Consider the following 16,014-nt stretch of genomic DNA (forward strand, 5'->3'; position numbering starts at 1 on the left):
CGATAGCGTTTGCTGCTGCGGACCCCAACTCGAAAGTTATCATCACGGACTCCCAGAAAGCATGTGCTCATTACTTAGTAGGAGAGATATCCCCCTTAGCCAGCCAAGTTCTAAAACGGGCTCTCGCCGATCCAGCCCCGAAACGCAACGTATGGGCTCCTGGCCATCAGGGCTTACGAGGTAATGAGGCCACTGACGCAGCCGCCCGAGCGCTTAGCCACCGGGCTCCTCACCTTGGCTCTTATGACTCGGAGGCCAATACACCGCTGCTGCGGTTCAAAGAAATTCTGACCTATTATCGCGACCCTCACCGCCTTTACCCGGCTCCTGCAAAGGGGCTGAGTAAGGCGGAAGAGCGAACTCTAAGGCGCCTGCAGACAGGTACTCTACTCTGTCCTGCAATCCTAAAACATTTCGATGCGAACACAGATGGGTGGTGCCCACAATGTGGGGATACGTGTGATATCTTCCACACGGTGTGGGCATGTCCGAAAAATCCCCACCTACCCCCTTCCCCTACCCCTTCCCGAGAGGCATGGAAGACTGCCCTCCTCAACTGCTCATAACTAGAGTCTCAACGGGCTCTGGTGAGACGGGCGCGAGTAGGGGCCTCGTCATGCGGTGTCCCGGACTAAGGACGCTGACCATGTAGCGGGGTCATGCTTTGGCCCCGTACCTCTCTATTTTATAATAAATGTTTTTCATCATCATCATCTCGCCGCCTCCAGGTTCGCTTGCCGGCGCAGCCATGCCGCTGCAGCTTCGCGAGCCCGCAACTCTGGTTCCGCTTGTCTGCGTTGCCATGTGGCAGCCGCTCTGAAAGCCCTCAAATACGCATGCAGTTTTGTTGATGGTGATGACAAATGCACAACCATGGCTCATATCATTGCTGCGGAGTTGCCAATCCAGAATCGGAATGAATTCGGAATCATTCCACATTTTTGCGGCCCCGGAATGGAAGGGCGACAAAACGAGGAATGGAATTAAGCGCATTTTGCATGGAATAGAATGGGGATGAAATTACGTGCTTTTCCGAGAATTGAGTATAATCGACCACGTTCGCTACATTTCGTACGTTTTGTAAATCTCCTAGTCTTACTTCGTATAACAGTTCGATGTGTTGCTATCGCATTCATCGCTATGGCCTTATGTCGAACAGTGTCATTTTTGCTGGTTAAAATACTAGCCATGTTCCTTTGTTGAATATAATGAATATTTGTTTCAAATCAAGCATTTTGCAATTCTTGGGCTAATTAGAAAAATGTTACATTGTCATTTTAGCTCTGCTTTCATAATAGCTGCCTTATTATACGTAAACAAGTTCAAAAACAATTTGATTCGATTGTGTTCTGAAATTCGCTATCGCGCACTCCTAGCCACTAAAAATTCATGAAGTAGTCGCGCACTTCTGGCCCCGGAAAAACATAAGGGTCGTTTTTGGCCATTTTGCATGCCTGTAATATATTCACTCTTGTCTTTTTCAGAAAACCAGTTGGAAAATAAATCACGTAATCCAGTAATTGGTACGTCTCCGGACAAATATAACCCTGCCTTGAATAAATATAGCTGAGAAGTAACAGACAACAATGCCCAGGAAAGTATAGGAGTTGTTACAAGAAGTAATAGTAAAGTAAATTTTTAGAGTGAAAAGTGGTCGAAAAGCGGTTGAAAAGTCTCGGTCCCTGCGGCTGGCAGGGATCGAACCTGCGACCTTCGAAAAACGGCTTCGCTGCTCTACCAAATGAGCTTCAGTGGTGGTCGTCTACCCGTCTAGTTTATGATGTGCTTTGAAACCTGAGAGTACTTGTCAGCATCACTAGTAGTTATGACGACAAGTAAAGAGCACTCTTTTCCTGCCGGTGGTCTTCTCGTAGCACGTGATCTTATCACAAACTGGCTGCTTAGAAATAATTTTTTTCTATTTTACCTGAAGGCACCAAATCGTGGAAAGTACTAAGCAAGTTATAAAAAGTGGCAGAAGTCTAAAAACTGTGAAGGCAGACTTGTGAATAGGGGAAAAATCGAATGTATGCGTTGAGGAACAAGGAAGACAGCGTCATAACCAATCTGGATAGGATAGTGTAGATGGCGGAGGATTTCTACAGAGAGCTGTACAGAAGTCAAAAGAACCAGGATAATATGTGAGAAACAACAATGGATCAGATGAGTTCGACATCCTACCAGTAATGACAGCGGAAGTAAGGACAACTCTATATGGAATGCAAAGAGGCAAATGTACTGGTGAGGATAAGGTAACAATGGACCTCCTGAATGATGGCGGAGAAGTTGTGAAACAAGAGATAGGCAAAAACCGGATGTATGCACTGAGGGACAAGGAAGGCAAATTAACTAGCAACAAGAATAGGATAGTTAAAATAGCGGAGGAGGTTTAGAGAGATCTGTACAGTAGTCGGGACAACCACGACCTTATTACAAGAACTTGCAGTAACCCAGAGGACACCCCACCAGCAATGGTAGAAGTGCGAAAAGCTTTGAAGGGAATGCTAAGAGGGCAAGCTTCTGGTGAGGATCAGGTAACATCAGATCTGCTGAAAGATGGAGGATAGATCGTGTAAGAAAAACTAGCTATTTTATGTAAATAGTGTCTCTTGACGGAAAGGGTGGCCGAATCTTGGAAGAATGCCATCATCTTAATCCATAAGAAAAAAGACGTCAAAGATTCGAAAAATTATAGGCCGATCAGCTTATTATCCATTCTGTACAAACCATTTACAAAAAATAGCTAATAGAATTAGGGTGATATTAGAGTTAAATCACCAAAGGACCAAGCAGGATTTTGTACCGACTACTCCGCACTGGACCATATTCATAACGTCAATCAGGTAATAAAGAAATGTGCAGAATACAACCAACTTATACATAGCTTTCATAAATTACGAGATGGCGTTTGACTCAGACGAGACATCAGCAGTAAAGTAGGCACTACAAAATCGGGGCATCGAAGAACCCTACCTAAATGTACTGGAAGAAATCTACAAAGGATTCACAGCCACCGTAGTTCTCTTCAAAGAAGGTGACAGAATACCAATAAAGAATGGTGTAAGACAGGGAGACATGATCTTTCCGATGCTATTCACGGCGTCTTCACATGAGGTATTCAGGACCCTATAGACTGGGAAGAGTTAGGGATAAGAGTTAATGGAGAGTATTTTAGTAACGTTTGATTCAATGCTGACTTATCCTTGATGAGTAACTCAGAGGACGAATTAGAGTTTATGATTGTTGAACTGCTCACAGAAATCAGAAAAGTAGGCCTGAAAATTCATCATCATCATCATCATCATCATCATAATCATAATTATCCTGACTACGTCCACTGCAGGACAAAAGCCTCTCCCAAGTTCCGCCAGTTAACCCGGTCATGTGCTTGCTGCTGCCAATTTATACCCACAGACTTCTTAATTTCTTCTGTCCACCTAACGTTCTGTCTCCTCTAACCCGCTTGTCTTGTCTCGGAATCCAGTTAGTTGCCCTTAATGACTAGCGGTTATTCTGTCTACGCACTACATGCCCGGCCTATGTCGATTTCTTCTTCTAGATTGGAACTATGATATCCTTATACCCAGTTTGTTCCCTAATCCACTCTGCTCTCTTCTTGTCTCTTAAGGTTACACCTACCATGTTTCTTTCTATTGCTCGCTGCGTCGTCCTCAATTTAAGCGGAACCCTATTTGTAAGTCTCCAAGTTTCTGCTCCGTAGCTAAGTACCGTCAAGATACAGCTGTTATATACCTTCCTCTTAAGGGATAGTGGCAATCTACCAGTCATAATTTGAGAGTGCTTGCCAAATGTGCTCCACCCCGTTCTTATTCTTGTAGTTACTTCAATCTCACGGTTCGGCTCTGCGGTTATTACCTGCCATATGTAAGCTTAGTCTTTTACAACTCGAAGTGCACTATTACCTATTTTGAAGCGCTGCTCTCTTCCGAGGTGGTTGCACATTACTTTCGTTTTCTGCTGATTAACTTTAAGACCCACCTTTCTGCTCTCCTTGTTTAACTCCGTAATCATGAGTAGCAATTTGTCCCCTGAGTTACTCTGCAATACAATATCATCGGCGAAGCGTAGGTTACTAAGGAACTATCCATTAACTCTTATCCCTTACTGCTCCCATTATAGGCTTCTGAAAACCTCTTGTACACTCTAAAAAAATATCGAGTAAAAAGGGTGTCTTTTTGTCCCACAACAATAATCGTCATCAGACTTGCGTGCGCTTCCTTTCTTGAAAACTTGGCGCTGGCCGCTTTCCTATCGAGAATGCAATGTAACCCTGATAATGGGCATGTCGATCGTGACCGGAATGTACCGGGCGCGGGGCGATAGCGCAAGGATGGAACGCAATATAGATGACGATTATTGTTGTGGGACAAACAGACACCCTTTTTACTCGTTTTTTTAGAGTGTAAACACGCAGTAAACAGCATTGGGGAGATTGTGCCCCCCTGCCTTACACCCTTCTTGATTGGCATTCTGTTGCTTTCTTTATGAAGCATCATGGTAGCAGTTGATCCCCTGTAGATTTCTCGCAATGTGTTTATATACACTTCATCGACGCTCTTATTCCGCAGTGTCTGCATGACGGCTTATATTTTTACTGAATCAAACGCCTTCTCGTAATCTATGAAGGCTATGTAGGTTACGAGAAGGCGTTTGATTCAGCAGAAATATCAGCCATCATGCTGAAAATTAATATGCGCAAAACTAAAGTAATGTGCAATAGTCTCGGCAGAAACACCACTTTGCGATAGGTGGAGAGACACTGTAAGTTAAAGGAATATGTCTACTTAGGACAGGTAGTAACACAAGAGCCGAACCATGATAGTTAAATAACTAGGAAAATAAGGATGGGGTAGATAACATTCGGCAAGCATTCTCTAACCATGAATGGTCATCTGTCTTTAATATTCAACTGGAAGGTATATAACAGCTGCATGTTGCTAGTCTTTACTACTTACGGAGCAGAAACCTGAGGGCTTACAAAGAGGAATCGGCTTAAATTGAGGATGACGCAGCGAGCGACAGAAAGAAAAATGATAGGTGTTCCTTATGAGGCAAGAAGAGAGCAGAGGGGGTCAAGGAACAAACTGGGGTTAAGGATATCATAGCTGAAATGAAGAAAAATAAATGTACATGAGTCGGACACATGGCACGTAGGCAGGATCACCGGTGGTCATTAAGGGTAACTGGCTGGATTCCCATAGAAGGCAAACGCAGAAGGGGAGACAGAAAATCAGGTGGGCCGATCAAATTAAATAGTTCGCGGTTATAACGTGGTAATTTAACGCGCAAGACCGGGTGGATTGGCGGATCATGGGAGAGGCCTTTGCTTTGCAGTGGGCGTAGTCGGGATGATGTGGATGATGATGATGATGATGATGATGATGATGACGACGACGACGATGATGCATCAAGTCTGCTAGAACAAGACCCTAACTGTGACTGAAGGAGAAAAACAAAAAAATCAAGGGCTTGTTTTGTTTTTTTATTTTTAAACAAATTTATTCAGAAAAGAAGGCTTTCATGTCTGTGGAAGTATACGAGATGTGGTTGGAGAATGATCCTTGTCAACCTCTTCTTTACGCTACATTTTTGTTTACAGAAAGTCGTGACCTCCCAGAATCCTATACCGTGGAGACACACTTCATCACCGCTCTAAATCACACCGCATACTTCGGCAATGAAACGAAAGAGCGCATAGCCTATGCTATGCTTTTTATGCATTCGGTAAGTGAGGACAGGAACGCCCAGGAACTTCAGTGTCGCTGTTGATGTGATTTAAACGGGAGTCAGTACTCAAGGTAAAAGTAGCTAAAGTAGTCAAGCCATCCACTCCTATTGCAATATTTGTACGCAAATTCTAGAGAAGTGGTATTATCTAACACGTTTAGTGTTGACAAAAGAACTAATGTTATTTTGAATCAGTGATAAAATGAAAATAATGATTGATTGATATGTGGGGTTTAACGTCCCAAAACCACTATATGATTATGAGAGACGCCGTAGTGGAGGGCTCCGGAAATTTCGACCACCTGGGGTTCTTTAACGTGCACCCAAATCTGAGCACACTGGCCTACAACATTTCCGCCTCCATCGGAAATCAGGGGCAGAATAAGATTGGAACATTCCAGGCAACCACTCAGTAGAAACGTAAACCATATAATAAAGTTTTTCCCGAAGTCATAGGGCAAAAACGATTAGGAAGTTATCATAATTCCAGAACACCTTTAGGTTGTGTCATGGGGTCGAAGATGCAAAGCAAATCTTCATTTTCTCACGGGTTGCTGTTTTTGTCAACTTCAAATGAGCACACGTGCTCATGTGAAGTGCATCTGCATTAGAAGTTGGCCCATAGCGTCAAGTTTTTTGGCAGGCTACGTGAACAGCGTCCTAGCCACACGTTTGCCAACATGCACGCAACGTTGCCCATTTTATCTTTGCCAGAAAGCGCAGCTCAATTTCATCTCTGATTGGGAAGTTATGTGAGTAATTAACACCATGAAATTTTTTGATTTGATTGGTGAAACCAACGACGTCTTCGCGAGTTCCCCACAGTGGGTGAGAGTAAAGCCAGATTGCTCCAATAGTTTGTAAAACTATTTAGGTGAACAAGAACGAGGCCTTTGTCACTATACCTTAGCAGGCGTGCCATACGTTGCGTAGAACTATCTGTCTGAGCACCAGGCTGCTTGCGGGCGCTGTGCACGCGCATGCATCGACTGGCACGTCAGGAGAGCTTGAAAACAGAAGGTAGTCCTTAGGCTTACTCGGAAGTTTAACAACAAACATTTAGGTAAATCGACCCAAAATGAACCAACATCGAAAGCTAGTGCAGACAGAATGTAGCCACCATTCATGCCGACCTAAAATTTTAGTCGCCAGGCTCAGTCTTAAAGCAGCTATATTGGCGTAATGTAGCCACGTACGACTTCTCTGAGTGGCAGTTTCTTTAGTAAACTACACTGTCGTATGTTTGGCATCAAGGAAAAGTGGCGGTGTCATAATCCGAGCCACGCGGGCGCCAGAAACGACACTCTGTGGTTTTAGGCCTTCAATTCTTTATCACCCGCCATGCTGGTGTAGTCGTCACGGTGCTCAACTGCTGATACGGAGGTCGAAAAATCAAATCCCGGCAGCGGCGGCCTCGTTTTCGGTGGAGGCGAAAACGCTTAAAGGGGTAGTGTCACAAAATTTCGGGGCTGAGAGAGCCTGCGGGGTCGATTCTCGTGAACATTCGTATGTCATCTAGAAGATATCAACAGTGAATATAGCTTGGAAGGTATTTTAAATTCATTTTGAAATTTGTTCGAGCGACCAACTCCTTAGCGCTGTAGACACCATCGGAGGGGACCCCGAGGTGACCCCCTACTTCCCTCACGTCACCACGCTATGGTCCACAAAACAAGTTATGCTGACTTCATAACCGCCATTTTTTTTCCGAGTTAGTTTTCGCAGTCTATATTTCTTGGCAGCTTGTTGTGAGTGTGTGACCATGGCGCACGCTTAGAAAGTTAAGTGTTTGGCGACATTCCAGTCCCGTTTCCTGCCCGAAAGGTATTCTTTATGCAGACCGTACGGAAGTGCGTCACAGTTGTGTGTGCAGACATGGTCAAGAGCTGCACATGCTAGGTGGTGACAGTCGCACTCTGTTTTTTGGAACTCTCTCAAACCGAAACTGAAACTGATTGATAATGAAGGGCTTCGGATCAATTATCTGTCACGTGCTGCAGCAAACGATGTGTCGTGTCATGACTAACAGGCCCCCAGCAACCCTTTGCAGCAGCAAAACGCGAGGCCAAGGTTTTTGTGTTAGTACCCCTTTAAGGGCCATGTACCCCAGACTTAGATGCACATTAAAGAATAACACATTGGCATACAACAAGCTTTATGGAAGGGTGAGTCGGAAAATCCCTTTACGGGGGAAGAGCCACCACGGGCAGCTCCCACGTCGGGACGAGCAGGTCATGCCTGATTACCGTTTCGCTTGCATTGTGGAGGTCCTGCAACTGAGCGGCGAGGTTGGAGCTGTCGAGCACTTTCTGCTACTCTGGTTCCGTGGTGAGACCATTGTTGTACCGTAACAAGATACACCACATCACCATGCGCTTCAAAGTGCAGAAGGGCTCTTAGTAATGCGAGAATCAGGCTAGGGTGGTTGAACTTTCGGAAGCCCTTCACTACCACGCCTCTCATCTACGTGTTAGGATGTTGACCATCACATATTATTATTGAATTTTGAAACAACACTTTTCATTTTGTCAGCGGAACTACCACAATAAACACAACTGCGGTTTTTCCTCGATATATTCCACAATTTTTCTGAGTTCTGGCATGGTCTATTTGTCGTTATGAAAAGTCATCAACATTTATGGTTCCCAAGAAGCACTCATCGTCCTAGTCGTCCTGCGTCGGTGGGGTGACAAGGGCACAAACGCAGGCAGTCGACGCCATTGTGCTCTTTTCAGGATTTTGAAATGAAACTGAGGACTTGCATTGTATTTCTTGCGAAGCAGCTTTTTACTAAAAAAAAATTCTCGTCACTTCGGGCCAACAGCGTTTTAGCAGTATGTTCAAGATTTTCCAGATGTTCTCGAAGCTTTTTGCAACAATCCCATGAGTGGACACCTTGGATTCTTCCATAATGAAACAAGCGCCAAAAAGTACAAACACTCAGAAAGGACACATGACGAGCACTTCCTCGTACTTTTTAACGCGAAAGCGTTAGAGAGCTCGTGTCGCAGAAATTCCGCCGTTGGTGTCAGCCCCGTTATACGTGAACGGAAAATGGTCTGTTCGTCTGTGACCGAAAAATCAAGTCACCGATATTGCCGCGGGAGGCCGCTACTTGTCCACATGTGCGCGCGCGATCACTCTGTAATAGCCGCTCATTTGAAGAAAAAAAAATCGCTCAAGGTCACGAGGCGTGGTAGTTTCTTCGCCCCTGCCACCCCTCCCTGCTTAGCTTCCAACGCTTTTGTAGAGACGAGAGAAGAAATAATGCAATTACAGCGTGCGACAAACCTTTGTAACTCCACTCACTCTGGACGTATTCTTGAAACTTTTGTGGTGTTGAATTCGCCAGGCAATAAGATCTTCTAGTGAATTCATTCTATGGTTACTTGAAAAAGTGTTTCAGGGCCCCTTTAACGCATTTGTTCGACAGGTGTCTCTACGAAGACGAGCCCATCCGATGATCTGTAGGCGCATTTGGGAAGCCTCAAACTTCGTCGAAGAAGACCGGGATAGTGCAGCAATCGCCGCTAAAAGTACCCACAAGAACTTTCAAACAGCTCTAAAAATAGACAACTATGTCCATCTAGCGGAAAACATCAAGCCTTTCTAGAGGCGCTGATAGAGCAAACAGCAAACGCTAGATAATGTGCTGTTTTCTGTGAGGCATTGTGAGGCTCTTTATTGCCTCCGAGATGGCGTGCGCACGGGGTGTATCATGGATGCCTTGCAGCTCTTGCTTTAGATAAAAAAAAAACCTGTATGTACCATTTGCGTGCGTGTGCTGGTACGATCTGCTGTGTGCGTGTGTTTGTGCGTGCGTTTGTGTGTATGTAACACAACATATGAACAAGTATGCATTTAGTGGTTGAAGAGCGCTCTAGGGGCCGAATTTCACTATCGCGTTCAACTCTTAAAGGTGAAGCTTAAGCGTCCACCAATTTTTGTACATTTTGGTGATTTTTTCATTATGAACTTATATACCAACGTGCCCTACTGGCCTTCCTAAATGGATTTTTCCATGTGCTCGCTAAAATGTATGAAAAGTATAATTTGCCTCGCCTCCCGTCAGGTGTCACTTACTTCATAAGGGCTTACCGAGACCATAGAGACGGAATGCACCACCTACCAGGCACGCCGAAGTTCTGCTGTCTATCAAAGCCCTTCGCCGACATTTATAGAAAATAATGTTCGCAACTTCAACTTTTAGAAATAAACGAATCGCCGTAGCCACACTACAGCTCCCACTACGCCGAAAAGAGGGCCCTGCCGAACAGAAGTGCCGTCGAGGCAGCGAAATTCTTTCTTCGGGACCTCGTTCGTCATCATGGTGCTGCTGAGGTTCTCGTCACCGACAGTAGGATGACCATTACGGCTCACCTAACGTAGCCTATCATAAGATACAGTCATAAAAGCCACCTACTACTTATAGATCAATGGCATCACTGAGCGTCGCGTCTAATTAGTAAAGGTTACTTTGATGTCTCGGTGCGCTTAACTAAGAAGTTGCCCCCTCCAGGGAGACGTACTCTGAGTGAAACTGGGCATGCATTGAGGTAGGGCATCAGGTAAACCTCAAGCCTCTCTTTGTGCACCAGCGAAGTGTAGAACTTTAATTTTCTAGTTGTTTTTTTTAATATTTACATACGTTTCTTTCATCAAATTTGTGTGGCTTTGCTGAATAGGGACAATGCGTTTTCATACAATAGCAAATACACACGCATTTTTTTTATTTTAACGTTATCGGCCCGTTGCACGCATAACAATCTGTCTTACGCTCGCAGCGCCTGGAATGTCGAACATACCTGCTTGCAAACGACAAACCATGTCAAACAAACCAGCGTGCACACTAGGGCAAACGGACCCAAACCTGAGTCCACTCTGTCCTGGCCCAGTGTTATACAACTGAGCAATGTCGATCCTCGAAAACCTTGCGCGCAAACATCCTGTACGAGTAGTATGTCGGGAAGGAACCTTGTTACCATATGCAATATAACGTGGTTGCATAGTAAAATAACCAAGTATCACGCAGTACGACCCGTGTAACCAGGCACCACAAAATATAAATTCGATCACGAGTGGGTTGATGGATGCTTTCAACCCATTAAATGGGGCTCAGCGATACTTCTTGATCGTCTTCAGCCATTGAATCAATTAATGGAGCATTGCGTACCTTGCAGGCGTACTTGTATTAGTAGCGCCAAGAGAGTTTGCAACTGTTTCTAGAAACAGCGCTCTTCTAGCTTTCACTGTGGCTGTGCTGCGGCTTTCTGTGCAGGCCTCGCGATTTTCTTATTTTGTTAATTTCTTAATATTTTGTGTGACTGTGATTTTAGACATCGGCAGTGGTGGTGGCGGACAACTACGGCCACCTTGCTGTGTTATATTTACATAACAGCGTTTGTTGTAAAATTAGGTTGACTGATCTATATATATATATATATATATATATATATATATATATATATATATATATATATATACGAAAGGCACCAGCGGTCGCCCTAGGACCACCACCAACCGCCTCCACTGACCATTTTCTTCGCATGGGAGCTCACATAAGGTGGACAAAACGAAGCACCGCCCACTACAACCAGGTCGAGAGACTCAAGCTCTCATGCACAGGACGAGTAGTGCTATGACATGATATGAAACCACCCTATAAACGGACGAACAACATAAAAGCAAGATACCGTCACAGCTCCGAGAATCCATCATGCGAGATACAACTATATCTTCCCACGCTCTTATATGGAAGATACTTCGGCACACCGAGTGCACTGCAAGGCAAGCGACCCAGCGCTAAAAGGGGCAGCCACAAATGACGACGCAAACCACCCCAGAAAATACTGGGAGGCTGCGATCTTGAAGCAGGACCAGGTCCAGTGGAGTCAACTCGTCGCCAGAGCCCGGCGAGCCGTCCGGGGGAGAACGTTCCTGCATTCAATGCCCCTCCCACATTTTCTCGCAAGCGTTTGTACAACAGACGCCTTTTATTTCTCTTTCCTGTGCTTGTGTGGTATACAGATTTTAGAAGTGACATACGCTGGTTTTTCTAAGTCGACTTTAGTAAAGAAAATGCTTGGTAAATACTGGTTCCTGTTTTCTTTTTATTACGAACTGTTCTTCGCTTTGACTGTTTCATAATTTTTGCGAAGGATTCAGAGGCGATGTGGAATGCCCGCTATCCGTCTTACTGTACAGTGCTTATCATGACGAGATACATACGGAAATTATGCCATATAGTTTTCCTCAAGTATATATATCAAGGATAATATTCTGTTACTTTCCTCGTTTTCGAACTACATGAATACCTATGTTAGCGTCTATGATTTCATTGCCTAGGCGCATACAGTCGGCGAATATAAATACGTCCACATTGGAAATTATCAGTTCTGATATATTGAGAAGGCTACCCTCAACTTGATACGTTGTCCCAATATCTTTATAGAGTGCGGATCCTTTTTGAAGGACCAGGCTATGATATGTTGCCATCGCTAGCCGTAACTTAGCCAAAGGCACGTATAAAATAAAAAAAAAATATGATACAAGGTCAACATGGAATGACAGGGAATAGGAAGAAGTGTGAAGGAAACCAGAAGTGCAAGAAAGAGAAAGAAATAAGCAGAGAGGAAGTAGGTAGAAAATAAAGACAAAATACAGAAGCACAGAAAAAGAGAATGAGGACGATGAGGAAGGAAAAAAAGACATAAAAAAACAAAGCTGCCAAGTTTTGCATTTTTTTTTCAGATTTGAGACCATAGTGCAAAGCTGCCTTACAATTTTTTACTATTTTTTGCTTGTGGCACACTATTTGTTCACAGCCATAGATGCACAGTTTTGTTTTTGTCTACCCTTGCAGGTGAGCCTTCGCTTGCAGCAACTCGTGCCACCCGCCAGGATAGCGTTAACAGCAATAGAAGGGCTGCAGGTAACGAATACACGTTCGGACATTTCGCGTCCATGCTGATTAGAGCATTACCTTTCAGGCCAAAACAGACTATCTACATATACACGACGACGGACGGATCATGGTAGATCAAACATTGTCTGCATTGGGGAGTCTGGCGCGTACTAGCGAAGTACACAAGAAGTCCGACATCCTCTATATGGCAGTCAGGTAATTGTACAGAAAGTTTATTACATAACCTAAAGTGCTGCTTCAGTAATGCAAGGAAAACGCTGCCAGAGTCAATATTGCACCGTGGAAACTGCATATAAAACATCAAGAGCAGGTTGTGATGCCTCAGTGGCCTTCACCGTATAACAACGAATCATTGGTGCTACCGCTTCATTGCTGGAATTGTATGCATGCTGCAAAGGCAAAAGTGTTTAGAAGTGCAGATTCTATAGTAAAAAAATTACTAATAGGAGAGAGTGGGAGACATGAATACGGTGCAAGGACACAGACAAATAAGTGGAATTTTGTAGTTACATGTTGAAAGGATGAATAAACTTGATGTTCAAATTCATATTCCATAAATGGTGACCTTTTTGCCTTTTATGCTTATGGTTTCACAATTTAACGGTCGGTACACCTGTACTGATTACCACATTGGAATGTGAACTCACTCTTACCCAGCCAGCTAAAAGAAACAACCCTGGTTTATTCGTTGTGTCGTATTTTTTCCAGAGAATGACTTGCAACAATGCTTACAGCAAGAGACTGTTTTAAGGCGTGTCGACTGTTTTGACATGAAATGGAATGACAATGTGTGCGCCGTTGGTTTGCGCCGTTCAGTACATGGCCATGTTCTGAAAATATAGGCCCAGATATGCAGACTCATTTGAGTTTTCATGCATTAGAGGCGAAGGAAGTATTTCTTGGCGAACCAGGTGTCTATTTCTTTGAGTATCTATTTTTTCCGAAGATAAGATCCTCAGTTCATGGCTCTACGCGTTGCAGGCCAGCAAAGCGACGCGGGCATTGCTAGGTTTTTCAAAAACGACCGGAACCTGACCACTTTTATGCGTGCAATGAACAAGGTCACATAGACGATTGGAACGTCACTGCTTATAAGCGTGCAATGGACAGGCTCACATGTACCCACACGTTGCCCTTCACTTCTTCTCTCTTTTTTAATCCCCTCACCCTTTCCCCCCGTGCAGGGTAACAACTTGGACGAGCGTAGGGTTGCCCTCCCTGCCCTTCATTTCTTCCCTTCCTCCTCGTAATCTATCTATCCATTATGAGATAGAGATTAGACCTCATGTCGCCACGGCGCCGTAAACTGTTCAAGTGAGGACCACGAACACAGCATCTTCCTTGGAAGATACCGTGGCGGCCGCCGCAAATTGCCCCGCTAATTGAGCGAACAAATCGGCGGACCCTTTGATGTGTGCTGTCAGGAGCTTGGGACCTCTCGACTAGCGGCACACACACGACGAGGAAGAGCACCGCTGGCGCCACCTTGCAGTGCAGTGGTCACGACTCAATATTGGACGTTCACGTGGACCGTGCATGCTCGTCCCCCTCACCTGTTGCGTGTTTGTGATCGGTGTTCCACTCAAAGAGGAGGACCCGACAGGGCTTAAAACGACGCCGCAGAGTGCTGGACGTCGCTCTGAACCATGTAACGGTTCAACCACCACACTCGTAGTTTGTGAAACCACTAACCTTTCTTTGCTGTAAATAAGTGTAAATAGCTTCGTAAACCTGTTTGTTTTTGGTATCCTCATCTTGTCAGCGTTCGTTTCCTCGACCCGGCTACACCGCGCTACCACAGGAGACCGGGTAGACCCCCATTCGCAACAACTGGTGACAGCGGAGGGATGCCATCAGCGACCTTCCTCCTTCCGACCCTTAACACTGTCTGTCTGTCTGTCTGTCTGTCTGTCTGTCTGTCTTTCTGTCTGTCTGTCTGTCTGTCTGTCTGTCCGCCTGTCCGTCTGTCTGTCTGTCTGTCTGTCTGTCTGTCTGTCTGTCTGTCTGTCTGTCTGTCTGTCTGTCTGTCTGTCTGTCTGGGATGGCCCCAATGAATTTTTTTTCAACCTTTTTGTTAGAGTGAGGGCTCACTCTCTATTTGTAGGAACCGAAGAGTTACTCAAACGATTTGGTCATCTTACTTTTATTCGATGCCCCATCACGGTAGTCTAGTGGCTAAGGTACTCGGCTGCCTACCCGCAGGTCACGGGATCGAATGCCGGCTGCGGCGACTGCATTTTCGATGGAGGCGAAACTGGTGTAGGCCCGTGTGCTCAGAATTGAGGCACTTTAAACGTCCCCAAATAGTCGAAATTTCCGGAGTCCTTCACTACGGCGTCGCGCATAATCGTATGGTGGTTTTGGGGCGTTAAACACCACATATCAATCATTACTTTTATTCGTGGAAGCAAAAGTATCCACTAAGGGATAGTAAATTGAGCAGCCCTGAAGGATGGACGCTCAGAATCTTGTAGGTCGGTGCGTATCCCAGGTAATGCATTCTTGCACAAGATATATCTAGAAATTCAGACGTCCAACAAATGCGTGCTTTGCCCCTGATTTTGCAGCTAAGATTGATTGATTGATTAATTTGTGGGGTCTAACGTCCCAAAGTTACCATATGAATATGAGAGACCCCGTAGTGGAGGGCTCCGGAAATTTTGACCACCTGGGGTTCTTCAACACGCACCCAAATTTGAGAACACGGGCCTACAACATTTTCGCCTCCATCGTAAACGCAGCCGCCGCAGCCGGGATTTGAACCCGCGACCTGCGGGTCAGCAGCCGAGTTCCTTAGCCAATAGACCACCGTTGTGAAGAGCAGCTAAGATCACATGCTCAGGAAGTGCCCTGTGTTACGGGTTGAAGACATAACATTATCCTAGTGAGATGCTGTGCTACGCAGTCTGCATTTAATGGCACAACTATGGGCATACCAACGAGCCTATGACAAAGTGGGAAGGTTAGGGGGGACCGGCTATGTGCCAGTGCATGGCACGATGGAGCTAAATAAAGTTTTTTCATACCATACCATATTATTTAGGCTATAACTAGAAGCAATTCCAATTAGCCAAACAACCAATACGCAGTAAGCGATCCCATGTTTATTTTATTTTTTTGCTTTGTAGTCATAGCTGTCATCTGTAAAAAACGTCTGATGTCTGTGAAAGATACATTTTATTGTGAATACCAGCATGAGTGAAATCAATTGGTGTGATAGGTCACGTGTAAAATGTTTCTTTTTTTTCTTAGTGCAGGTCTGGTTAAAATTAGACGTGGGAAAAACCTTGGCGGTACTTTAGGTAAGTGACATAATGTGACATCTTAACGTCTCCCCTATG

General features: G+C 44.8%; 1 protein-coding gene across 2 annotated transcripts in view; it reads left to right on the plus strand.

The window, feature by feature from the left end:
• The window catches only part of LOC119172183 (uncharacterized), a 50,476-nt gene that overhangs the window by 13,027 nt on the left and 21,435 nt on the right, over nt 1-16,014 (plus strand). For both annotated transcript variants that reach the window (XM_075885441.1, XM_075885442.1), the window contains exons 5-9: nt 1,485-1,523; nt 5,621-5,745; nt 12,611-12,679; nt 12,738-12,868; nt 15,926-15,975. In XM_075885441.1, the coding sequence (XP_075741556.1) occupies nt 1,485-1,523; nt 5,621-5,745; nt 12,611-12,679; nt 12,738-12,868; nt 15,926-15,975 (414 nt within the window). The remainder of the gene's footprint in view (nt 1-1,484; nt 1,524-5,620; nt 5,746-12,610; nt 12,680-12,737; nt 12,869-15,925; nt 15,976-16,014) is intronic.

This window comes from Rhipicephalus microplus, unplaced genomic scaffold (genome assembly GCF_043290135.1).
Source record: "Rhipicephalus microplus isolate Deutch F79 unplaced genomic scaffold, USDA_Rmic scaffold_147, whole genome shotgun sequence".
Lineage (NCBI taxonomy): Eukaryota > Metazoa > Arthropoda > Arachnida > Ixodida > Ixodidae > Rhipicephalus > Rhipicephalus microplus.